Below are 27,401 nucleotides of genomic sequence, written 5' to 3'. Positions count from 1 at the left end.
GATCTTAAAAAGCTGTTCTAAAGGCACATAGTTAAGGACAGGGGAGACAGCATAAAGGTTATGCAAAGAGAATCTCATACCTGAATCTCTGAAGCCCCAGGTTCAATCCCCTGTACCACCATCAGCCAGAGCTGAGCAATGCTCTGGTTAAAAAACAAAACAAAACAAAACAAAAAAACAAAACCAAACAAACATTATGTGGAAAACTGAGAAATGTTAGACTACTGTATTTTACTGTTGACTGTAAACCATTAATCCCCCCAATAGAGAAAAAAAAAGTAAGTTCACCCCATAGTGTATGTGCTTTGTCATGAGTGCAGCCCATGTCCAAACCCTAGCACCACATGGATGCACCATGACACACCTGAGGAAGCTCCAGTACCATTCCCCGTATCTGTCTGTCTCCTTCTGTATCTGCTAATAAATGAATAATGAGAAAGTGGTCCTGAGATAGGTGAAATTGAGTGTGTGTGAGGTCCCTGGGAATAACACACACACACACACACACACACACACACACACACACACACACACACACACACACATCTTTGACAGAAACTTTTATTTTAGATATTTAAAGAAGTAGTGTGTCGAGGTGGCATATTTTGAGAACACATCTAACACTTTGAATCAAACAGAAACTGAAATGCGCATTAGCTGGCAGCTCCTGAACAGATTTGGTTCTTCCCTTCTCCCTTCCTCTGAAGTCAGTAAAAAACGATGCATCTTGCTATGTTGTTCTGAGGAGATTTTTTACAGCGGACAAAGAGCAAGGGACACCAGCTCACTATCCCTGATCACGTGGGAGCGTCAAACAAAAGACATGCAGAGCCTCTCTACCTGGAAACGTCCCCTGTGGACACTGTCCTTTTTCCTTTTCCAGATGTGTCTGGATTATTTCTTGTTATTCTCCCAAGTCAGGGAAGACTGAGACTGCTTGCTAACTTGGATTTTTTTTTCTTTTAACCATTGTTTTCTTGCTTTTAGATCATGAAATCAAAATATCGGTCCCTTTCTTATCCTTTTCTGCTTCCAAAATCTCAAACGACCGCCCATGAGTTGAAGTATCAAGTGCCTGGATCTGTGCTCGCCAACGTGCAGGTGAGTCTGACTCTCTGTGTCCTCCTGGTGCTTCTGGGAATAGGGCCTCTCGCTGGTCTAAGTCAGTGTGTCATACTTGGCTTTAGATTTTTTTTTTTTCCACTGAGCAGAACTCTAGAATAATCTGGACAGGGTATTTATTTTTTTTAATATTCATTTATTTATTTTCCCTTTTGTTGCCCTTGTTGTTTTTTATTGTTGTTGTAGTTATTATTGTTGTTGTTACTGATGTCATCGTTGTTGGAGAGGACAGAGAGAAATGGAGTGAGGAGGGGAAGATAGAGAGGGGGAGAGAAAGATAGACACCTGCAGACCTGCTTCACCGCTTGTGAAGCGACTCCTCTGCAGGTGGGGAGCCGGGGGCTTGAACCAGGATCCTTATGCCAATTTTTCGCTTTGCGTCATGTGTACTTAACCCGCTATGCTACCACCGGATTCCCTGGACAGGGCATTTAAATGTGAGTATTTTGTTTCCTATTTAACGTGGGTTTGACTCCTCCTTTTCAGATCTTTTATAAATATAATATAAATAGATGTCCTATAAAATGACCAATCAGGACAGGACTTGGGGCTGAGAGAGAGCTCCCAGACTAGAGTGCTCACCCCCCCCCCCCTTCAAGTGGCCATGGACTGAGCCCCCAGTCCACATGGTGGTGTTGTAGCACTAGGGTAAGCTCCAGCCCAGTGATGAGGCCTCTCTTTTAAAAATTTCATTAAGAGCTAAGTGGTTTACAGTAGACTCTAACACACAAGCATCATTTCTCATCTTCCTGTAAGTGGTGTCTAGGAGACACACCAGGATCCCAATGTCCCTTCATCCTGTCCCTCCTCCTCCTTCCCCAGAGTCCTTTGCTTTGGTGCAGTACACCACAGCCAGTCCAAGTTCCCCTTAATGTTTTCCCTTACTATGCTTTCTTCTTGGTATGTCTCTCTCTTTCCCTCTGTCTCCCTATGGAATCAACATGTTGGCACGGGAGTGGTAAGATCACCCAGCACATGTGTGCCAGGCCCTGACTCGGCCATAAAAAGAAAAACAAAGTCCAGGGTTGTCTTGGAGTTTCTTCTAAAGTGATATGAGCAGAAAATGGATGGTCCTGGAGGGTGGTTCTGCTAAGTCAAATAAGTAAAGAGGTGAAAGGCAGCGACTGGATGTCTTTTATTCATATGTGGAATGTAGGTGATAAAGCGGATGAACTTGTGAAATAAAATAGTAGCCAGACTCTCTTGGACTTTGTGAGAACTGCATGGTGACCAGAGAGGGGCAGGGCACAGGACTTTGGGGGTGGGTGTGTGTGTTACTATGCCCTTGAGAGCTTTGCACTTTGCGAACCACAGTTAGATCACTAATAATAAAAGTTAGCTCAAATAAATCAATAAATAAAGTCATCCTAGCAGTGAGAGGCACAGTCAGCCTGAAAGTGATACCAGCTCGGTTTCAGAAATGTGTGTATAGCATCATAGCATCTCGAAAGCCAATTCTGTGCTTGTCTAATTTATTAACCAAATACTTCATGGAGAGTTTTTTTTTAATATTTATTTTATTTATTTATTCCCTTTTTTTGCCCTTGTTGTTTTATTGCTGTAGTTATTGTTGTTGTTATAGATGTCGTTGTTGTTGGATAGAACAGAGAAATGGAGAGAGGAGGGGAAGACAGAGGGGGAGAGAAACATAGACACCTGCAGACCTGCTTCACCACTTGTGAAGCAACTCCCCTACAGGTGGGGAGCCGGTGCTCGAACCAGATTCTTATGCCGGTCCTTGCATTTTGCACCGACTGCGCTTAACCCACTGTGTTACCGCCCGACTCCCGAGTTTTTTTTTTTTTAATAGAATAAGAAACATATGGGAGACACATACTGGATGGTTTCATGCGTATGTGAAAGGCAGGTGTCTGAAGCAAAGGAACTCGTAAAGAAAATGGTGCCTGGGAGTCAGGCAGTAGCGCAGTGGGTTAAGCACACGTGATGCAAAGTGCAAGGACTGGCTGAAGGATCCCAGTTCAAGCCCCCAGCTCCCCACCTGCAGGGGAGTCATTTCACAGGTGGTGAAGCAGGTCTGCAGGTGTCTATCTTTCTCTCACCCTCTGTCTTCCCCTCTTCTCTCCGTTTCTCTCTGTCCTATCCAACAACAACATCATCAATACCAACAACAATAATAACTACAACAATAAAAAAAAAAAGATATTGCCCATGGCAGTGAGGCCGTGGTGCTCCTGGTTAAGCGCACATATTACAGTGTGCAAGGACCCAGGTTCAAGCCCCTGGTCCCCACCTGCAGGGGGAAAGTTTCACAAGTGGTGAAGCAAGATTTCAGGTGTCTCTCCCTATCTCTCCTTCTGCTCTAAATTTCTGTCTCTAATAAATAAATAAATAAAATATTTAAAACATATATCTTTAAAGAAAAAAAAAAGAAAATAGTGCCCAGGCTGTTTTCCTTGAACTTTGTGTGAACTGAGTGGGTAGGTGGGGGCATAGGGTGTGGTGTTTCACACGCCCCATTTATGAGTGTGAAAGTATACCCCTCAAGTCTTTCCTTTTTCCCACCAGGGTTATCACCAGGACTCAATGCCAGCATTGTTCCAGAGTTACTGGTGACCATTTTCTCCTTTTTCCATCTGTTGCTGATAGAGTCAGAGACAGGGAGAAAGTGAGAGGACAGACACCTGCAGCACTGCTTCACCATTTGTGAAGACTCCCCTGCAGGCGGGGACCAAGGTCTTGGTCCCAGGCCTTCACTCCTGGTAACATGTGTGCTCACTGCCCAGTCTGCAACACTGTTGAATCACTTTTAAAAGAGATAATAGGCCTCAGAGAAACACAGGGTCTTATCACGCCCAGGCCAGCCATTAGGCATAGCAGATGAGGAGACTCAGGCCCACGAATCATGACCTTGTATAGAGCCGGCTGCTGAGTTCTAGTCTTGGCCCATGTGGCTCAGTCTGTCCTTTGTCCCCAGCCCAAACTTCAGTGCCAGCCACCTCACGGGCAAGACTCGGAGCACAGCCATTGGCTCAAATTCACCACTGCCAGCATCAGAAGTCTCGTTTAAGGCCCAGAGTCTGCAACCAGCAGTATGCATTATGGACTCATATCACTAGTGTCTGGACTCCATGATGTGTTTATATCAAAATCAATTACTTTGGACAAGGGCCAGAGAACTGTACCAGGAAAGCTATTTAAACCCCAGAGCATCAGTGAAACAATTAACCAGATGAGCCACTTGAGAAAAATACTTGTGGCAAATATGTAGTCATCCCACAGCAACAGCTCCTTCACTGGAACACAGGGTCATGTCTCTGTGTCTAGGCACATGTATGTGGATGCATAAGAGGGTAGCTCTGTGTGAGCATACTCTGTTGCTTTAAACCTCATAAGGTGCAATTATAAGATGTTATAAGATGCAATAGAGACCAGAAAACTTCAAACTTGAGATGGCATTAAAACTGACATTCTGGGAGTCGGGTGGTAGCGCAGCACGTTAAGTGCACGTGGTGCAAAGTGCAGGGACCAGCATAAGGATCCCGGTTTGAGCCCCCGGCTCCCCACCTGCAGGGGAGTCGTTTCACAGACGGTGAAGCAGGTCTGCAGGTGTCTATCTTTCTCTCCCCTTCTCTGTCTTCCCCTCCTCTCTCCATTTCTCTCTGTCCTATCTAACAACGACGATAACAATAACTATAACAACAATAAAAACGAGGGCAACAAAAGGGAAAATAAATAAAAGAAAAGAAAATTAAAACTGACTTGCTGATGATCACCTTGTCCAAAACAGCAGGTATTCCTTAGGCATCTGGAAGATGGATTATTGAGGTGGCCCGGGAGGTGTGTGTGGGGGATTCTGGACTCACAAGTTTGAGGTTCTGAGTTCAATCCCTAATATTGCATGTGACAGAGTGGTGCTCTAGTCTCTCTCTCTCTCCTCTGCCTCTTTTATGAAATAAATATTTTTTAAATATTTTTTTATTTATTATTAGAGACAAAGTGAAAGGCACCACAGCACCGAAGCTTCCTCCAATATGGTGGGGGCTGGGCTTGAACTTGGACTGTGCACAGAGTAAATCAGCACATTGTCTAAGTGAGCTATTTCACCAGCTCTAAGTCCCCCCCCCCCCCGCCCGCCTTTTATTGTATTTGATAGGAGAGAGAAATTGAGAGGGAAGGGGAACTAGTGAAGGAGAGAAAGAGGGATACCTGCAGACCTGTCTCACTACTCATGAAGCATCCCCCCTGCAGATGAGGATGAGCGCTCCAGCCCAGGTTTTGGGTATGGTGATAGGTGTGCTAACCCAATGCACCACCACCTGGCCCCCAATCCTTTTTTTTTTTTTTAAGAAAGTTTATGTGAATTGGGCAGTAGCACAGCGGGTTAAGCGCACGTGGCGCAAAGCACAGGACCAGAGTAAGGATCCTGACTCGAGCCCCTGGCTCCCCACCTGCAGGGGACTGAAGCTTCACAGGCCGTGAAGCAGGTCTGCAGGTGTCTATCTTTCCATCTCCTCCTCTCTGTCTTCCCCTCCTCTCTGCATTTCTCTCTGTCCTGTCCAACAACAATGACAACAATAACAATAATAATAACTACAACAATAAAACAACAAGGGCAACAAAAGGGAAAATAAATAAATATTTAAAAATAAGAAAGTGTATTTATCAGAAGCCAAACTTTCCACCTTCTGCTCCCTATAAAAATCTTTGGTCCACACTCCCAGAGGGATAAAGAATTGGGAAACTTCCAATGGAGGGGAGGGGATAAGGAACTCTGATGGGAATTGTAGAAATCATAACCCTCTTATACCACAATCTTGTTGATCATTATTAAATCACTAATAATGGAAATCAGGATCTCAAAGTGTGGCATGAGATAAGAGTTTTGTTAAAACAATGACACTTTTTCTTTAATCAGTGGACATTATTATCATTGATATGTTGTATGTGCTTATGAAATCACATCAAGTGTTCAAACTTAGTACCACTACTGACTGGCTGACTACAGTGTGTTCAGCTGACATTTCTTTATATCGTCATTAAAAACAAAATTTATTTATTTATGAAAGAGAGGAGAGAGAGGGAGAGAAGGGAGAGAGAGAAAAAAAACACACACTAGAGCATCACTCTGGCACACACAATGCCAGGGATTAAACTCAGAACCTCATGCTTGAAAATCCAACACAGTAGTTTTCTCATCTGTAAGCAGAATGTAGCAAGTTAACAAGTTATAAAGAGTCAGGATGTGAATTGAATAAAGTGAAAGTTAAAGTGAAAAAAATTAAGAGAAAGAAAGTGTATTTATAAGAATTGTGCAAATCTTTTAAATATTTATATATTATAAAGAGAGACAGAGAGAAAAACCAGAGCACTCTTCAGCTCTGGCTTATGGTGGTGCTGGGGATTGAATGCAGAACCCTGGGCTCTTATGCGTGCTGGCATTGTGCTCTTAACAAGTTGAGTTATTTCCCTCAACTCCAGAATTGTGCATTGATTCCTTAGGATAAATCCCTATGAGAGGAATTTCTGGGTCATAAGGAAGGTCTATTTCTAGACTTGTGTGGGTTCTCTAGACTGCTCTCCAGAGGTTGGACCAATTCACATTCATACCAGCACTGCAGGAGGGTTCCTTTGTCCCCAGCATATGTTGCTGCTGTCATTTTTGATGTATGACATTCTCACAGAGGTGAGGTGATATCTCATTGTTGTTTTGCGTTTCTCTGACAAGCAGTGACCTGGAACAATTTTTTAAAAAAAAATTTATTTATAAAAAGGAAACACTGACAAAAACCATAGGATAAGAGGAGCACAGGTTGTCGGGCAGTAGTGCAGCAGGTTAAATGCATGTGGCGCAAAGCTCAAGGACCAGCATAAGGATCCTGGTTCGAGCCCCCAGCTCCCCACTTGCAGGGGAGTCGCTTCACAGGCGGTAAAGCAGGTCTGCAGGTGTCTATCTTTCTCTTCCCCTCTCTGTCTTCCTCTCCTCTCTCCATTTCTCTCTGTCCTATCCAATAATGATGACATCAATAACAACAATAATAACTACAAGAATAAAACAAGGGCAACAAAAGGGAAAATAAATAAATATCAAAGAAAAAAATGTTTTAAGTTAAAAAAAAAGAGCACAACTCCACACAATTCCCATCACCACGTACCTCATCCCCTCCCCTGATAGCTTTCCTATTCTTTAACCCTCTGGGAATATGGAGCCAGAATCATTATGGGAAGGTGGAAGGTCTGGCTTCTGTAATTGCTTCCCCCCTGAACATGGGTATTGGCAGGTCGATCCATACTCCCAGCCTGTCTCTCTCTTTCCCTAGTGGGGCGGGGCTGTGGGGAAGCAGGGCTCCAGGACATATTGGTGGGGTTGTCTGCCCAGGGAAGTCCGGTTGGCATCATAGTAGCATCTGGAACCTGGTGGCTGAAAAAAGAGTTAACATATAAAGCCAAACAAATTGTTGACTAATCATGGACCTAGAGGCTGGAATATTGCAGATGAAGATTTGGGATCTCCATTTTGAAGATAGTTAGTAGGCCTATTTTAGTTATATTCCAAAAGGCCCAGGACTATACTAGTTTTTTGGTGTTTTTTTTTTTTGTTTGTTTGTTTTTTCTGAGCCTGACATCTCATATGCAGGTGGCCCCAAGTTATTGTCTGGAGAGATGATGTCATGGCTGGAAAAAGGGCTAGAAAGCTGGATCAGGAAAGAATAGCTCCCAAATATGGGAAAGGAATATAAATATTGTTGACTATAAAAACCCATCTATTTGATCTGGGGTCCATATTCAGCTTAGGAGCCTCTGTGACCTGCATCCCTGTAGGTCTAAGCTCACATTCTGTGGTCATGTATTCTAAGCTGCCCCAATTTCAGGACCTATCTTCCTCAGGTGGCAGATAGAGTATGTTTTCTAGCCTCCCTTCCCCATAGGGCCTTGCCCTCAATGTGGATCAACAACAGTAGAGAATGTTCTATCTTCCAAAGGGAGGCTGGAACAATTTTTTTATATGACTGTTGGTCTTTTGTACCTCTTCTGTAGTGAATAGTCTGCTCATATCCTCTGCCCACTTTTGGATTGGGTCATTTGCTTTTTTGTTGCTAAGCTTAGTGAGCTCTTTACATATTTTGGTGATAGAGAAAGGGAGAGAAAGAGAGACAACTATTTCACTGTTCGTGAAGTGTCCCCTCTGCAAGTGAGGAGCAGGGACTTGAACCTGGGTCCTTGCGCTTGGGAATATGTGCACTTAACTGGGTGCACCACTGCCCGGCCCCCCTCTTTGTTTATTTTATAGCAGGGCACGGGGCACGGGGATGTAGAGAGAGACACCAGAGCTCCATTCCAGCAAATGTGGTCCAGGGATCAAAGTCACGCTCCTATCTGCAAGTCCTGTGTTCTGCCAGCTAAGCCATCTCTTCCCTCTCACTGGGAGGCCCTGCTGTACACCCTCACCCATGGCCATCACCTGCAGAAGGCCTTCCAACCTCAGCTTCTCCATGCTGCTAGATGGCAGTAAGCCGGGTGATGCTTGATACATCACATTTCCATTCCTGCCATCTGCTAGCAGCTGGATCTCAGGACCCTACAGAACCAAGTGGTCGGAAAGGGCCTTTACCCTGACTCACTCACTCACCAATATGTTTTATATATTCATCTCATTTTTTTTCTTCTTTGCAGAGCACTGCTCAGCTCCTAGGTTTTAAACATTTATTGTCTTGGGGCCAGGCAATGACATACCTAGTTGAGAATACATGTTACTATGCACAGGGAGCTGGGTTCGAGGCTCCATCCCCACCTTCTGGGGGAAGCTTCATGAGTGGCAAAGCAGGTCTGAAGGTGTCGGTCTCATTCTATCTCTTCCTTCACTCTCAATTTCTCTCTGTCCTAACAAATAAAGAAATAATAAATTTTTTAAAAAGGTAAAAAACAGGAACAGTGGATTTATCGTGTAGGCATGGAGTCCCAGCAATAACCCTGGTGACAGTAATTAAAAAATATTTATTGTCTTTTGCTCCCAGGCTTGTGATAGGGGCTTCCTGGTTACTTAAGTTCATGGCTTCTGGCAACTTTAGAGCGATAGGGGGTTGGGGGGTGGCAGGGGCTGGACACAGACATCTAGCGGTGGAAGTGGTGTACAACTATACCCCTGTCATCTTGCAATCTTGTAAAATCACTACAGAATTTCTTAAGAGAGAGATAAAGGAGAGACACCACAACTCCACTGTAATACTCGAAACTTACTCTCTGCAAGCATTCCCAGGTGGTGGCCTAGGACTCTAAATAGTTGAGACACTGTTGCATGCCCTCGATTGAAGACCTAGGTAAAATCCATTCTGAGCTCTGGCATTGTGAACATGATATACTGTTTATGTTATAATGTCGAGGGAACAAACTTAGTGATTGGGGAGGGCGTGATCTAATGCCACAAAGGCAAGTAGCAGCTGCTAGAACCAGACTCCCAGCTTTGCCACACAGTAGTGGAGATGATGTTACCTCTTCATAGGCATCTCTGTCACCTGTAAACCAGCGTCACAATGCTATCTGCTTTGCACGGCTGTGGTGACAGTCAGGTGAACTAGTCCCCTGAAAACAGAAAATCATGCTGGTGTGACTGATACAAATGCAACCTGCAAGCTTCTCAAGTGTTCTCAAAACTTTGCAGCCAGCAAGTCCATGTTTCTCTGGGCCAGTCAGCAGGCTAGTTTTGGTTGCAGAATCTTTGTGTGACAGAGTTCCTGAGACAGAGCAGCTGGCACAATGCAGTAAGTGATGGAGCAAATCCGTGCCCCGGCATTTGCAGTCATTTAATTTTTGGCCACAAAAATTCAGGCCCACTCACCCGCACATGAGCAGTCACCCATTACTGTAACAGGAGGGCCCCCAGCCTGTCAAGGAGAGGAGGCTGCAGCAGGAAGACAGACCCGCCCCCACCGCTCTGTAAGGCTGCTTCCTCCAACCCTGAAAGGAACCCGGGCATTCCTCCATTTTAGCGTCAGTAAGGAATCGGTAGAATCAACACAGGGGATGAGTCTCCTCATTTACCAAATGGAGCAGCTTATAGTTACATGGAGCTATAAGAACTTGGGATGAATCTAGAATGTTTTAAAAGTATTTCACCAAGTAAAGATTTTTCTGTATCTCAGTGCATATATTCAACTTGGTTCTTTCGATGTAAGATCTGGGCTTGTGGATTCAAAGAAGATTATCTTTTAAGTTAGAAATAGTACATAGTACAAAGGAAAATGACCATTATGGCCATATTTTTTAGACTAACACATAAAATCAGAATCATGTCATTTTATACGGATGTATTTTATAGCCCTGAGGCTTGAAAAGTATAGGCTAGATTTGATTCTCAGTTCACCTGGACCAGAAGGTAAGCAAATGCTTAGAAGGGGATTGAAGTTTATTGGAGTGACCTTGACTGAAAATAGAGATATAAGATACGTTGTTCAGGATAGCTAGTCAAAGAAGAGAGTAAATCCTCTTCTTATTCTCTCTCTCTGTTTCCAGGGTTATTGCTGGTGCTCAGTGCCAGTACTATGAATCACTGCTCCTGTGCCCCGGCCAGCGGGGCGGTGAACAGGGGCTAGGAACCTAAATACCTGGAATGACAGGGACAAGAGACACGAAAGAACGACAGCAAGACAGGTTTCTGATCAAGCTGCAAAATTTTATTGTGTTCACAGGCATTATAAGGCTTTGGGAAAAGGGGGGGGGAATGCTGGAGGAGGAGGAGGGGGAGCAAACTTCAAAGTGGAATGTTCCTTGCAACAAACAATGGCCGAAACCATGTTTGTTACCACAACTATGTGTTGTCTCACTTGATTACTGATAAATGGTTTACCTGAGGGGAAATGGCCTGCCCAGGGGGGAAATGAAACTTGTCTCCAGGGCTTCCATTGTTTCAAAGCTTATCATCTGTCAAGCAGAGAAATGGTTCCTGGCATCTCATCCCTTCGTTATAATTTAACTTGAGGCAGGAAATCGGGGTGAGGAGCAGAGAACTTAACAGCAGGTTTGGTGGGCATAACCAGAGGGGAGAAGTATTGACCCGATTCCTCCCGCGGGGTGAATGTAAAAACAATCTTCCTGCATCTTAAGGCCCTTGGTGTCTTTTTGGGGAGGGGAGGCAGAGCCACAGTTTCCAGGGTGCAGACAACTTCAAAGCAGAAGTTTTTTGTTGCTGACACCAACCTCCATGCAGTGCTTTGCCTTACACCCCTTACTGGTGTCTTTGCCCTGCCAAGGTTGGATGCCTCAATGCATAATTCTGAGTTTTATGCCATCCGAAAAGGAGGTCTGTCACCCTCAGGTTCAGCCAGGCCTCTGTCAGCCAAATGAAGTCTGTGATAATGTTTTTGCAAAGGTTTTGATGCCAAGGAGTCAATCTGCTGTTTTATAAAATCAGTAATCTTATTAAAAATAAAGGGTCCTAAGGCAATCATTAACAAAAGACTAATAAGGGTCCCATAAGGGGCTCTGTAGTGACTCAAGACTATTTGTGGTGGAGTCTATAACCTGATGTAATTTGTCAGAAAATTCATGGGAGGAATATATAGAGTGTCCTAGCGTGCCACCAGCAAGTCTAAGGGAAGCAGTCAGTGGATGTGATGTCCAGGGGAAGAAACACAGCACGTCTGGTCCTCTGGTGGTGAAATTTTTCTTCTTCATAGAGGGTCAGCTGTGGAACAAGCAAAACTAGGAGGCAAGTACCAGGTAGAGAAGAATTGACATGAAAATATAGGATGGTGTTTACCAAAACACAGAGGAGGTACATACACATTAGGTGAGGTTCCTTGAACATGAGGAATATTTTGAGAAAAGTGAGCAGTCAATAAACATGCAAAGATGAAGTCTGCAGTGGTAGGTCAGCAGAAAGAGAAGACTTGGATAGGCTGGTGAGGTTAGCTGGAGTATATACTGCCATGGCGTCCTTTGCGGTAAGGACTTGCCAACAGGGACTCTGTGGATTTTGTAAGAGCAATAATGTCATCCACCATAATAAAAGGAAAACAAACATGGACATCCAGTGTTGAAAAAGAGAAAAAGAATATGTCTCTGTGACTGGAAAAGTGGGTGGCTTTGTCAATGAGATACAATAAATGGACAATTCGAATTTTTGTAAATATTAAAAAGGTTTAGTATAGTTACTTCTTTGACACTTTAGCCAACTGAATACTGGGGGGTACATTCCTGTTGTATGCTTTACATTGGGTTGTTCTAGCTCTCCCCCTGCCAAGAAAATTGGTTCAGTCCTGCTAGTTTTTGCAGGCCCGCTTGTCCCCACCCCAAGGAACCCCGAGAGAGTTCCAGAGTTCGAGAGTGCTTGGCGCCGCTGCGGGGGAAGGAGGCAGGAGAGTTCTGTTTGGTGATTAGTTTGTCTTAGTTTATAAATCGTTGTTCCTGAATAAAGAAATACAGCCAGCTTCCCTGCCCAGCCGTGTGTCTACGAGTCTCTGTTACCCGCCCGTGAAGCTAGCCCTGCCAGCTGGAGCCTCCGAATTTTAACAATACATTCCCCTTCTTTTTTTTTTTTTTATTAATTGACCTTAAGGGTTTTAGTTTTTCTTGTTTGAGCTGTAGCCCACATAAATTTGGAAAAAATATCAAATGAGAAAGAAAAAAATGTTTTTGTTTACTAAACATGGGCAGGTGAATTACATCAATCTGCCAGAGAGCATTGGCTTTTATCAGTGGAGATTAATCTTAAAAGTCTGAATAGCAGGATCTTAATTAAACAATACGGGAGCCAGTAAAGTGCTCTCACTATGGCAGGTGAAGTGTTAAAATTTTAAGAGGCTTGTAAAACATGAGAAAAATTTTAGGATATGAGTGACTTTAGGAGTCATCACACACCCATAAATAAAAAGTGAAAAATGTTTAGTTTTAAATCTTACCATATGAGCAGTCAGTTCTTCATGTGCAGATGTACCTATAATTATTTACTTAGGGAGAGAACTTGTACCAACTTAATTGATGATCTAATGGTTAGAATTGGCTTGAGTTCTTTTATACGATTTTAGAAGGCTCTTTATTAGAATATACCAATATGTTATAGACATTCAGTACCTAATGTGTTGACATGATAAAATGTTTACTATTTTTTAGCATTATTTTAAACTGATTAGACAGTTTAAGCACACTATTATACCTTTAGTTTACTAAGATCTTTACTCATCACAAGGCTATCATGAGTAAGCATAGCTATAAAACTCTTAATAGATTTTGCTCTTTAGAACTCTAATATGGCAACTTAAAATGCTAAAATAAAACCTCATAGTTTAAATGTTTAAAATACTAATTTTGTTAAATCAGGATTTGCCAAAACAAATCTTCTATCAGAAAAACACCATTTGCCAAGAATAAATCTCTGACAGCGTCTTAAAACAAACCAGATAATTTTTAAAAGCAGAAAGATATAAAGAGGAAAACCAGAGCAAAAGCCTCTGGCATGTAAATAATTAACATAACCATTGTGTTATCTTTTACTAACCCAAGCCAGTCTTAAACAATTTTAAGTAAAATGTTAACCTTTGTTTGTTAGGAACTTTGTTTATCACAAAGCTATCACACCCTTAGGACAGCTATGAACAAGGGTGGGTACACAACTTAATTGATTTTTCACTTTGATTTGGATAGGTAACTTAAAAAGCTAAAATAAACCTTATAGCTGAAATGTTAAAATAAATTTTTATTATTAACATTTTTTTATCATTTTACACTAAATAATTTTGTTGAATCACATCTGTTGAATAAAGATTTTTTATCAGGCCAGGAATATCATGTTTAACCCTTTTTTTCTTGGCAAGGCCACTGTTCTACACTGACTGGGTTATTAGAAAGCCAAATCAAGCATGGAATTAACAGACTAACAAATAGTGGCTTTTGGTATTGGGGTGCTGGTAATATTTAGAATTTTTACAAGAGTGAGAGAGACTGCAGAGGCATTTTACCACGCCTAGAGATCTCAGAAAATCTTTTAACTAATGAATTGATGCTGATATTAGCTATCAGAAGGACGAAACTGTCCTATATTTTACTTTGGTAAAGGTGTGCCAACTCTATGAGTCGGGATCTTTAAAACCACATTTAGCTTAACTAAATCTTATTTAAAAATTAAAACAAACTTTAGTTACTTATGGGTTAACACACATTAATGAAAACAAGGTTAGCAGACAGACTTAAAACAGACATTTTTTGGTGAAAAGAAAAATTTTCCCTTTGAAAAACCACTTTGGTTTTTGGATTCCTACCTCACAGACTCTCTACCCCCCCGTCCCCAGGAGGGGCGTTAGTGGCTAGGGAATGATTGACTGGAGTCTTTGCCAATCTGTGGAGCAGTAGCTCTGTGCCGTGATTGGCTGCACGGACAGAACAGGTGGGCTTAGTTTACCACCACGCACTGAGAAGCACGGAGAAAAACCTTTGAAAGTTCTTTTTCTAGGCTAAGGTACATTTTACAGTTTTAAAGAAACAAATCGTTAAATTTCTATCAAAAGTGTGTACTGGTTCTCTGATTAATAGCTTTTAAGTTAAAGAGAACATCTTGTTTGATTGATTTCATTCTTTCTCTAAATAGCTTGCTAGCCAGATAAGATCTCGCTCAGAACTGGTTTAACACTTTCTGAGAGTAGAGGGAAAAAAGCTGGATCTTTTTGGCTGGATAATTTTAAGATAATGCCAAATCAAGAGCCCACAGTTCTTTAACTAATTGTAAATGTTCTCATTTTTCTTCTATTAATTATCTAAGGGAAGCTGTTTTTTGTGCTAGTTGAAGGGGGTCTTAAGGTTGTCAAAGAGGGGTAAATCTTAACCAGAGGGCACTTAGCAGGCGGCCTCAGGGGCGGATCTCCTGAATTAGGCATGGGAATAGAGACAGACTCACAAACAGAAGGTGGCCGGGAGTGTCCCTGTAAGACTTTTTCTCCCTCTCTCATGACTCACTGTACATCAGGACAACACTTATAGACTTTGAGTATATCATTTACTAAATTCCAATAAGAAAAGCCTGGACTGGAATCTTTTCTGGACCAAAGGTCTCATAAAAATCTCTTAAACAGTTTCCTACTCTAGCCTATCTTTTTTCATCAATAGTCCCCTCTAAGGGAAAACATGGACAAACATCACTCATAAAATAAAAAAACTTCTTGAAATCCTTTTTCTTAACCCTTACTCCTCGTGTCTTGAGGGACTCCTTGAGTCCTTTAATGAACAAGTCTTGTTTGCTAAATTCTTGTCCCATGGTATTGCTTACCTCAGCCGCTGTGACACTCCTCCAGATGTGACTCACAGTTGGGTAGTTCCGTGGCGATCTATGCGAGTCTTTGCGTTATCCCCTCGGCCGCGGTGACTCGGTGAATTCGGGTAGGCCTACCCTCTCGATCAGCGGCGTTCCTAGGTCCAGAAGGCTTCTTCGCCCCACGTTCGGGCGCCAGAATGCCACGGCCAGCGGGGCGGTGAACAGGGGCTAGGAACCTAAATACCTGGAATGACAGGGACAAGAGACACGAAAGAACGACAGCAAGACAGGTTTCTGATCAAGCTGCAAAATTTTATTGTGTTCACAGGCATTATAAGGCTTTGGGAAAAGGGGGGGGAATGCTGGAGGAGGAGGAGGGGAGCAAACTTCAAAGTGGAATGTTCCTTGCAACAAACAATGGCCGAAACCATGTTTGTTACCACAACTATGTGTTGTCTCACTTGATTACTGATAAATGGTTTACCTGAGGGGAAATGGCCTGCCCAGGGGGGAAATGAAACTTGTCTCCAGGGCTTCCATTGTTTCAAAGCTTATCTATCAAGCAGAGAAATGGTTCCTGGCACTCCTGTAGGCTATGTTTCTCATTTTATTGGCTAGGACAGAAAGAAATTGAGAGAGGAGGGGGAGACAAAATGGATAAAGAAAGAGAGACATCTGCAGACTGCTTGTGAAGCATCCTTCCCCACTTCAGGTGGAGAACCGGGGGCTTGAACCCAGATCCTTGCACTTAGTAGTATGTGTGCTTAACTGGGTACACCACTGCCCAACGCCTCCCCTCCATTTTTTTTTTTTTTTTTGCAAGCTTGTTTGCTTTAGTCATCTGTATTCCACAGATGATACTCTCTAGAGAAACAATACCTTGGGATTTCCAGTCTTGAACAAAAATAATCCTGGGTAGAATAAGCAGATTCAAGGATCACTTTCCAAGTGGTCCTCCTCTGTTATGAATCATATCTGAGGCCCAGCTTCCCACCAGCCCGCTCTCCTGGGCACACGCCAGGCACCCAAGCCTCTGTAGTTATCACTTGTCTGCAGGAAGTGACCGGGCTGCACCGCGTGGGCTTGTCTGCTGTCCACACTACGCCATCTGCTATGTGCTCATGTCTGCGTTTTGTTTTTCAGTTGCTCCGCTCTGCCACCGATTGGTCTGCTGGCATCAAGTACCATGAAGAGTCTATCCACACAGCCTATGTCAGTGTGATAGAGAACAGCAAGCACTACATCTACATTGAGGTGGGTCCTGCTCCCCTGACTCTCCACAGTACTGCAGAGACCTCAGCACCTGGCACATTGAGGGGTGTGTGTGTCTGTATATATGTGAGTATGTCTGTGTGAGTGTGTGTCTCTATGTGTGAATGTGAATTAGGGGCCTGGTGGTGGCTCACCTGGTTAAGTGCACATGTTACCATGCACAAGAACCTGGGTTTGAACCCCTGTTCCCCACCTGCAGGGTAAAATAGGTCTTCAGGTTACTCTTTTTCTCTCTCTCTCCCTCTCTGTCCCTCTGCCCTCTCAATTTATCTGTCCTATCAAAAAGAAAAAGAAAAATGGAAAAAAATGGCCCCTGGAAGCAGTGGATTTGTAGCACCAGCACTGAGCCCCAGCAATAACCCTGGTGACAAAGAAAGAAAGAAAGAAGGAAAGAAAGAAAGAAAGAAAGAAAGAAAGAAAGAAAGAAAGAAAGAAGTGAAAAGATCCATTACCCAGAGTCTGTTTTCTTTATTTCCAATAATACTAAGTCAGTTTTCCTTTTTCATGCTACCTGTGTAGCCCTTGAGTCCATGGATGCCACTGAGCTTCGTATGACACTCCTCAGTATTCATTCACCCAGCTCTCCCCTCAAAAGATATTTTTAAAAAGCATGAGTGTAATAAATATGTAAGAAAAAAATATGCCTGAGGCTCTGAGTTCCTAGGTTCAGTCACTAGTACCACAATCAGCCAGAGCTCAGCAGGGCTTCTGTTAAAATAAAACAGGTTAGAGGTATAGATCGACCTGCCAATGCCCATGTCCAGAAGACAAACAATTACAGAAGTCAGAACTCCCACCTTCTGCATCCCATAGAGTTTTGGTCTATACTCCAGAGGGATAAATGTTAGGGGAAGACGACCTGAAACCTAATTCCATCAGGAACCAAAGAAACAAGAGGGGGAAAAACAAACAAACAAACAAACAAACAAAAACAAAGGACACTGAAGTAGTAGTTGTGACTTAGAAAGTACAAGAAAGCAGGACCATAGAAAAAAGTGGACAAATCTATATAAACATAATTATAATAGTCGTTCCAGACGTGTGACCTTGGGAGAACTACTGCAATTTCCAGTGAAGGAAATGGGGACATGGACCTCTGGTGGTTAGAACCATGTAGAATTACACCCCTGTCGTCTCATAATTTTGTAAATCAGTATTAAGTAACCAATAAAATGAAATTTTTTAAAAAAAAGAAAAAAATGTAAAGAGCCCAGCATGCAGCCAGTGTGTGTTTGTAACTGCTGAGGAAATGAGGCTGGGTAGCCACTGACACTGGATTGTTTTGATGCCCTAAAGGGAAGTAGACTGTAATGAGTCACTGCACCGCATCTTCCCGCAGTTTGATTTGCAGGAGGCAGGAGGCAGATGTGGGCACTTCAGTGTCAGGACATGTGTGACAGTCAGCACTGTCACTGGCAAAGGCACGATAATTGTACCTCCTCCGGCAATTCTGACCTCACCTCTCACCTGGAAAGTGATGAGGGAAGGTTTTATTTTGTGTTGGTTGTCCTTATGATGTCATGCTCCCGAGATGTCTACGTCGTTTTGCATTCCTTTATACAGTGACTTCGTCTTCTCTGTCCTCAAAATAATGATATTTTTGATATTTTACCTGTTTTTTGTAACATCTTTAAGGAATGTTGTATAGATACACATATATCAAAAATATTTATAGAAAAAAATTAAGTTTTTCTTTTTCCATTTCTATTGGTTGTGGATGGGATATAACGTATATACACATACATGTGTGTATATTTAACGGAGCATACTTAAAAGAATTTTACAGATACTTAAGATGGAAGTTAAATAACAAGAGAATCCAACAGATGAGCCAAGGCAAAAGCAGATACTATAAAATAATGCAGAAAGTTTGGAGAATATGCAACCAGAATTCTGCCATCTGCCTGTTAAAAAGTCAGCTTAGAAGGGGCAGGTGGTGGTGCACCTGTAGAACATACTTGTTACAATTTTAAGGGATGCAGGTTCAAGCCCCTGGTCCCTACCTGCTGGGGAGAAGCCTCTGAAGTGGTGAAACAATGCTGCAAGTCTTGTCTCTCTCCCTCTACCTCTCCCTGTCTCTGTCTCTCTCTTTCCCTCTCCCTTCTTGATTTCTCTCTGTCTCTATCCAATAAAAACCAATAAACAATGACTTTACAAAGCTTGGCATGGGATAGAATGTTTACCAACATAGAATTTTTAATCATAAGCCTTCATACAATGTGGGTATCTGAAAAGTCAAAATCTCCACTAATTAAGTTTGCATGGTTACATTTGGAATAACCCTGTGATTCTAAGGATGCAACCTACAGGGAATTTCCATGATTAAATTATAGTTTAGCCTTTAATTTGACTAAGATGTTTTATATGATATTACCTAGAAATGTAAGAAACCTCCATCATATGCTTTCCCGAAGTGATCTTAGTGATCGGAATGTGTTTGTTCGTGTTAAACATTTTTTTAAACATCAGATATGGTGGGTGATGACCCATCCAGTTGAGGGGGCTGGGCTGTAGCGCAGAGGGTTAAGTGCACATGGCCCGAAGTGCAAGGACCAGCTCAAGCATCCTGGTTCGAGCCTCCGCTCCCTACCTGCAGGTGGATCACTTCACAAGTTGTGAAGCAGGTCTGCAGGTGTCTATCTTTCTCTCCCCCTCTCTGTCTTCCCCTCCTCTCTTCATTTCTCTCTGTCCTATCCAACCATAATGACAGCAATAACAACAACAATGCTTAAACAACAAGGGCAGCAAAAGGGGAAAAATAGCCTCCAGGAGCAGTGGATTCTTAGTGTAGGTAACAGAGCCCCAGCAATAACCCTAGAGGCAAAAAAAAAAAAAAAATAGGTGGCTTAGTGTTGTATTGTAACTTGAAACCTAAAAGGGGCTTAGGGCTGAGGCTCTAGTAAAAGATTCACAGTGGAGAGTTGAGAGCAGGTTTAAACTAATAGAGGCTTTATTTGGGTGAAATGGGTAAAAAACAAATATTTATCTAGGTGCTACAAGTAAACAGCTCCATTCAAGGTTAAGCAAACAGTACACAAAATAAGCAGTTATCAGGAGTTAAGAGTATACTTGGTCCATAAAGTCTATGAATAGTTATCAGAAGTTCAGTCCCATAAGATAAACAGTTACCAACTGAAGTGTAGATTGCTCATGGCTATAGGGGAAACTTAAGAATTTACTGGCTAGCAGAGTCACACTTGTTCAGTTCCCAGGAGAATTAGCCATGGTGGATACCTGGAGCCTCTGACCAGGAGAAGAAGCAGCGGCGTGAGAGACTGAGCTGCTTCAAGTCCATGCTTTTATACATTCCCTGTGTGTCCCCACCTCAGGCTGATGTCGTTTGTTTGCTAATTGTCCCAAACTCCCAAAATAATAATATAATTTTTATAATACACTGCACACAGACACACACATTGCAGAGCTAGAGGTAGCTAACGTAAGTGCCCCATTCATTTCTCCTAGAACCAGTTTTTCATAAGCTGTGCTGATGACAAAGTTGTGTTCAACAAGGTCGGCGACGCCATTGCCCAGAGAATACTGAAAGCTCACAGGTAACTTTGTGCCCTTTTGGTAGGCGAGGTGACTATACAGATGTTGTTTCTATTTACTGCTAAGGTGGCTTTCAAAAGCCCAATTTTTATGTGGTCTTTCCCTAGCAGACATACATTTAGTTAAACTCACAGTAGGTTCCCTAAGTGTGGGGGTCAGTTGCTTAGAATTTTGAGTGTTTCTGAGAGAATCTGAGGGCTCCCAGAGCACAGCCATTCTTTCTTGTGCATTGATGCATTAAATGTGTGATTTGACTTATCCAATGAACCCTAGTCACTTCAAAATCAAAGCAAAACAGTCGCTGCAACTTCTTTTGGCTTGTATTTAATTATCACCCCGTCTTATTTCTTCACTCCATGGGATCATCCTATTAATAACATTTTTATTAAGACTGCCATAAAACACACCCATTTGAAAGCTACAATTCCGTGATTTTTAGTATATTCACATGGGTTGTGAAGCTACTACCTAATTAATTTTAGACCGTTTGTATCACCCCTGAAATAAATTGCATACTTATTAACAGCCACCACCCATTCGATCAATCTCTTTTCTCCTAGCCACTGGCTTTTCTCAATAGATACGTGTTGGCCTTTTATGTAAATGTGTTGGCATTTTATGTAAATGCGGTCAAACAATAGGGCTGTTGAGACTGAATTCTATTAGCTTAATGTTCAGCTCTGGGTGGGCCAGGAGCAAACCTCTCAAATGGCAGTGCTGTGTGAAATCCTCCTCAGCCCCCACAATTCTTTTTGTTTTGAGCTGACAAATAGACGAAGAGATCAGAGGAGAAAGAGAAAGACATCACAGCACTGACATTTCCTCCAGTGTACGAGGGGCTGGGCTTGAATCTGGGGCGCAGAAGGCACACTACCCAGGTGAACTATCCCACCTGCCCTAAAGAACATTCTTTGACCAGAAAACTTCTCAACTCTAGTTTATGTTGGTGTCAGGATTTGAGCCCGACTCCCACCTCTCTTTTTGCCTCTCTGTCTCTATCTAAAAAAAAAAAAAAAAAATCAACCTTCAGCCTTAGATATGATTTTAAAAAAAGAAAGAAAGAAAAGAAAAGAAAAAGAAAGAGAGAAAGAAAAACACCATTATTTTCTGACTCTGCATGACCGCTCCTGAAAAGAAAAAAAAAAGAAGAAGAAGACATTTGTGGAAAAAGCCTGGTGGCGAGGTAGCATCTGCTGCAGGCTGAATCTCTCCTGAAAGATCAGTGATCACAGAAAAGATTAACTATTCTCAGCTTACTTTGCAGAAAAGTGGAGATGAGTCCGTAGAATTTCAAATTAACTGTGTGTCATTTAGCTCTCTCAGCTGTCTCACTTGCTTCAACAATCCTATCTCAAAATCTCAAGTTTAGTTCACATTCACACTTTTAACAGATTTGATTGATTGATTGATTGGTTGATTGCCACCAGGACTATTTCTGGGGCTCAGTGCCTGTATGACTCTTCTTCTCCAGGTGGCCATTTTTTTTAAATAGAGGGTGCACCATGTATCCTGGAGCCCCGCCTCCCCAGAGCTCTGCCCCACAAGGGAAAGACAGAGACAGGCTGGAAGTATGGATCCACCTGCCAATGCTCATGTTCAGTGGAGAAGCAATTATAGAAGCCAGACCTTCCACCTTCTGCACCCTACAATGATCCTGGGTCCATATTCCCAGTTGGATAAAGAATAGGGAAGCTATCAAGGGAGGGGATGAAATATGGAGCTCTGGGGGTGGGAATTGTGTGGCAATGTACCCCTCTTACCCTATGGTCTTGCCAAAATTTCTATTTTATAAATAAAAAATTTTTAAAAAGAGGGCACAAGACAGAGAGATACAGGGGAAAGAGGCAGACAACAGGAGAGACACAGCTCCACCATTCGTGAATCTTCTCCCCTGCAGACAGACCCAGGGCTGGAACCCAGGTCACTGTGTTTGGCAATGTATGTGCTCTACCAGGAGAGCTACCAGCCAAGACCCTGGAAACCTGTCTTAGGTATTTCCCTTCTCTATTTCTCCACATTATTGTTCACCTGTGTTCATTGCAGCTCTAAAACATAATTCCATGTGTTCAGCTCTGTGAGTCTATATTCTTAGGGCATGCAAAAAGAGCTTTAAGAGAAGTATCTTGTAGGTCTGCCTGTGGGGACCACCACTACCCCCACCCCTGCCTGCCCCAACCTTTTCATGATGGACGTCAAAGTGCCATCCACAAGCTTCCCCCCATTTTCCTTCCTTCCCTTCCCTGATCTGTGCTCCAGGAGAACTCAGAAATCTCTTGTTAAGCCAAGCGCCTAGCAACAAGTCTAATTTGGGCTATTGGAGAAAAAATAGAAAGCAGCAGAAGGCAGAGGAGGGAAGTGACTGTCAGTGTTCAGCCAATCAAGGAAAAGCTCTCGCCCAGGCCCCGCCCACCTGTGAAACCAGTTTTTTGTGTGTGGTTTTTTGTTTTTTTAAGGGCCCCCTCAGCTGAGCTGAGCCTTGTTTTCTTCTGCCCTGGAGTGATTTCTCTGCTTCCCTTACTTCCCCCTACTCTCCTATTCCCTTCTCAACAACCATAATTCTTTACAGAAAACAGGCGTTTGCAAAGCCTCCATGATGTCGTTCATGACCTAAAGCCTCAGAACGTTCTTCATCTGACAATGAACTTACAATAACTGGGAATCTTTGCATAAAACAAAAGATATACTTTTGATAAAAAAGTAAAAGACAAAGACCAGTTCCCAAGCTAACTGCAGCCTGCTTTAGGCAACTTAAATCTAGCTGGAGATCAGGAAGAAATCACAATCCAGAGTCTAAAGTCAGCTGCATTTTATCATGACTGAGTAAGAGCGATTGGTTTCTGAGGATAAACCATGTTTGCTTCTGCATATTTTCAAACCATTCCTTTGATAAAAATCAGAAAAGTGAGAAAGTGCAGTTAGCATAATCATCACCACCAAATTGTTGCATGCAATGAAGATAAGCAATTGACTTAACACTTATATATTTATTTTATTTTATTGATTGATTGATTGATTGATTTTTGCCTGAGCCTGAAATCTGGTATGCGGGTGGATCCAAGTTATTTTCTGGGGAGATGACGTCATGGCTGGAAAAGGACCAGAAAGCTGGATCAGGGAAGAGAGTAGCTTCCTAATATGGGAAAGGGATATAAATATTGTTGACTATAAACCCCATCGATTTGATGTGATCTGGGACCCATAATTAGCTTAGCAGCTTGTGTGACCTCTGCATCCCTCTAGATCTGAGCTCACATTCTGTCTTCATGAGTAGAAACATTCCATGCTGCCCCAATATCGAACCATCTTCCTCAGGTGTAGTATAGAGTATGTTGTCCATTCTCTACCATTGTTGATTCAAGTTGAGGGCAAGGTCCTATGGGGGCCCACAAAGGGGTCTATTTTGTTGTTCCTGATAGAAATGACTGGTAACAATGGAGAGAGGGATTTATTTGAGTTCTAGGCCCATCATGTCTGTTTGGGAATTTCAGGACTCCCCGATTAGGGCCCCAGCTGGTGGAATGGCCTGATAGTGACTCAAGAGTCATCATTAAAGTATGCCAGTCTCTTGCCCTTATTCAGCTTTTGCAGTCCTTGCTTTGCTAAGGTTAGCTTTGGAGTAGGTGAGAGAACTGTAATAGGAAGTAGGTGAGGAGGGTATCTAAGTCTAAGTGGACACTATTTCATTATGAACTTGATAATGACTCACTGCAGACTGTTGCATAATTTTGCTTTCAGGTAAATATTTTGCCCTAATTTATGGATACATGTGAACATACGCTCTATCTCACAAGACCTGGCCTATATCTAAGTTTTGGGACTTTGTTAGGAAGTGAACCTCCTGAAATGGAATTAGAGAATACCATGAAAGGAAAGGTCTCACCCGAGTGATGAGGGTGAAGGGTTGGCATTCCATGCCTGACGTCGCTGTACACAGTCTGAGGTGAAGCATGCTGAAAAAAAAAAAAAAGACAAATATTTTAGTACTAAACATCACTGAAAAATACATAGTTCTGGAAGTTGTTCAAACTCTGCATGTTCCTTATAGCAGCGGAACTGTGCTAGAGTATGTTTGCAATCTGCTCAGCACTACAGGGTACTGGGCATATTCTGAGGAATTTGAAATGATTTGGGAATCATATCATGAGACTGTTACCCCCTCCCCCTAGCTCACTCACTCTCCCTCCCCCCTTCCCCATACCTCATTGTTCCAGGGTAGCTTTTTGAGATAGAAACTGAGGGAGTGGGATGGGGGAGACAATGAAGGAAATATGCTGAGACCTGACCCTCTACTTTCATAGAAAAAAATTTATCTTGCTGAACCAGAGTGAAGGGGAGAATGAGCTGAGACCTGACCCTCTACTTTCATAGAAAAAAATTTATCTTGCTGAACCAGAGTGAAGGGGAGAATGAGCAGACCCCTCACCCATGGAGGAAGATTTACTCTTGCCTGCACCAGACACATCCAATCAGAAACATCTCTAAATGGGTCATAAATCTTGTACCCCTGCCAGAAATAACCAGTACACTATATGTAAGGCCCACCAGCCTGTCCCATATTCAGCTTCTCAGTCCCCAACCCCCAAGCTGGGTTCTCTCCAATCCCAGCTGGTGGTCCTAAGCTCCTCTCCACACACCTTCTAGCTGGACTTCTCAAACTCTCCCCTGGCCACTACTTTAAAACTTTCCTTGGTCTATATACCCAACTCTACTTGTCTCATTTTGTATCTCATCTTTCTAAAATTTGGTGCTAAAATCTGGGAGGAGCTATGGAGCTCTCATCTCTGTCACACATTTCTAACAAAGACAGTGTCTAAACTTCCTTCAGTGAAATGGGGGCTGGTCTTGAACCTGGGTCACCCATATGGCAAACCAGTGCTCTGTCCTACTGAGCTATCTTGCCATTCCCTAGTTCCCTGTAGGTTTGTAACCTTTTGAGTATAGCTGTTGGCCTTTTTTACATGGTTTTCTTTTTCTTTGGTTCATTTTAAAATTATTCTATTTATTATTGGATAGAGACAGGGAGAAATTGAGAAGGGAGGAGAAGGTAGAGAGGAAAAGAAATAGACACCTGAAGCCCTGCTTCATCACTTGTGAAGCATCCCCCTGCAGGTGGGAACTAGGGGCTTGAACCTGGGCCCTTGCGCACTGTAATGTATGCACTTAACCAGGTGTGCCACTGCCTGGCCCCCTGGTTTTCTTTTTCTTTCTTTCTGTTTTAATGTTTATTTATTTGTTCCCATTTGTTGCCCTTGTTTTATTGTTGTAGTTATTATTGTTGTTACTGACATCATTGTTGTTGGATAGGACAGAGAGAAATAGAGAGAGGAGGGCAAGACAGAGAGGGAGAGAGAAAGACAGACACCTGCAGACCTGCTTCACTGCCTGTGAAACAACTCCCCTGCAGGTGGGGAGCCGGGGGCTTGAACCTAGATCCTTAAGCTGGTCCTTGTGCTTTGCGCCACGTGCGCTTAACCTGCTGTGCTTTGCCCGGCTCCCCTGGTTTTCTTTTTCTATCAACAAAACAGATCATATCATCTGCCCTACATGGTTGCAAAAGCAATTTGAAACCATAAAGCTCCAGTTTATGTAAGAAGTGACCAGTGCGATTTCAGAGCGACATATCATCTGGAAAATGCTAGTTCACTTTACATTTGAACAGGAGCAAAGCACAACACTCAGGCCAGCTATTTTAGACTTCACATTTATTTTAGCAACAGAAATGTTTTAATCAGAGTTGTTTAATGTGCCTTGTCTTCAATTATCTGATGACTGCAGCTGGGAAAGGAAAGCTTGTTTTGGATTTCTGCCACTGCGGCTTGGTCAGACTGTGAAAAGTCTAGGAACATGATTAAATCTCTGTAGAGATTTATTAGTGAAGGGGGGAGAGGGAAAGAGAGAGAGAAAAAAAAAACAGAGCATCACTCTGGCATATAGAGTGCTAGGGATCGAACTCAGTACCTCATGTTTCGAAGTCCAACATTTTATCCACTGCACACCTCGCAGGCTTCTTGTTTTAATTTTAGGGACTTTATGTGTCTTATTATTATCAGGAAGTATGCATGCTTTCTCTCTGGAGTCACTATTTGTTAGCTGAGTAACAATATTGTAAAGCAGTCTTTTTTTTTTTCCTTTTTACAAAGCAATCTTTTTGTCTCCATACGTGAGGTGTTTTAGTACTGCATTGAGCGGTCACCTTAGCCTTATGAAGTGGCTACACAATCACCCCCATTCCACAGACAGGGCAGGTGGGGCCAGATGACCAGGAAATGTGACCAGCTTAGTTACTGATGATGGGTAGCAATCACACTGGGACCTTGTCATTGCCCCCTGCACTGAGCTCTCCACCAGGAAGCTACAAAGTTTCCCTCATTCCAGAGGAAGTGTTCTGATGTTAAGCCTCCTGGAAGTCTTTGAGAGGCACTCTATTTTAAAATTTCAAAATCAAATATCCCTCTTACTTATAAGTAAATTGTTTGATAGATAAAAAATGTCTGAAATTCAAGGGAGAACTCTGCCTCCTGCAGTTGCTAGATCCAATAATTTTCATCCCAAACTGACAAGATCCACTGAGGACACTTCAGAAGTGCTGTCTTAAAGAGCTCTAAGCTGCAATTATAATGCAAAGAGCACCAAGCACTGGCATGAAGCCCCAGGGATGGCTGGCTTTGCATTTCCTCCTGTGGGTCAGCCCCCAGACATTCTCAACTTTCTGGAGGAGAAGTCCCCAAGGGGAGAAATGACAGCTTAGCCCCCCCCCCCATACACACACACACACACACACACACACACACACACACACACATACACACACACACACACACACACACACACACACACACACACACACACCACAGGAGCAGGAAGGCTAGCGCAAGGCTCAAGGCTAAGCCAACAGGCACACTGAGTCTGAGCATGTGCCCTGCTGGGTCATAGTGGAAACAGCTTACCCCAAGGTCTCTCAGTCAGAGAGCTGGGACACACTGAGCCTTCTATGCAGGAAGCAGACCTAGCCTGATTCGGGTCCACAAAAACCTGGACCCCGAGTGCAATGGCACTGGCCTTTTTATACAGTTATCAACCTTCCCCTAGTAACTCATAGCAACAAGCTTAACAGATTACTTTTTCTTTTGTGTATACAAAGAGTACGACTTGTTTGGGTTATCAGCAGACTCTTGGACAGAAGGAATAGATTCTCAGGCCACAGACTAAGGCCACTTGGGTGACAGCAATTGAAAGCACTGTTTATGCTGGGAGGAAGGGA

General features: G+C 42.9%; 1 protein-coding gene across 4 annotated transcripts in view; it reads left to right on the top strand.

Moving 5' to 3' along the window:
• PLD1 (phospholipase D1) overlaps positions 1 to 27,401 on the top strand; it is a 200,588-nt gene that overhangs the window by 134,675 nt on the left and 38,512 nt on the right. For all 4 annotated transcript variants that reach the window (XR_009544734.1, XM_060171956.1, XM_060171955.1 and 1 more), the window contains 3 exons: positions 988 to 1,101; positions 16,463 to 16,573; positions 20,054 to 20,142. Coding sequence is in view for 3 of the 4 variants with exons in the window: in XM_060171956.1 (XP_060027939.1) it covers positions 988 to 1,101; positions 16,463 to 16,573; positions 20,054 to 20,142 (314 nt within the window). In the remaining variant the exon portion in view is untranslated. The remainder of the gene's footprint in view (positions 1 to 987; positions 1,102 to 16,462; positions 16,574 to 20,053; positions 20,143 to 27,401) is intronic.

This window comes from Erinaceus europaeus, chromosome 14 (assembly GCF_950295315.1).
Source record: "Erinaceus europaeus chromosome 14, mEriEur2.1, whole genome shotgun sequence".
Classification (NCBI taxonomy): domain Eukaryota; kingdom Metazoa; phylum Chordata; class Mammalia; order Eulipotyphla; family Erinaceidae; genus Erinaceus; species Erinaceus europaeus.
Note: the sequence above shows the minus strand (reverse complement) of the source record. Positions and strands in the feature narration are given on the sequence as shown.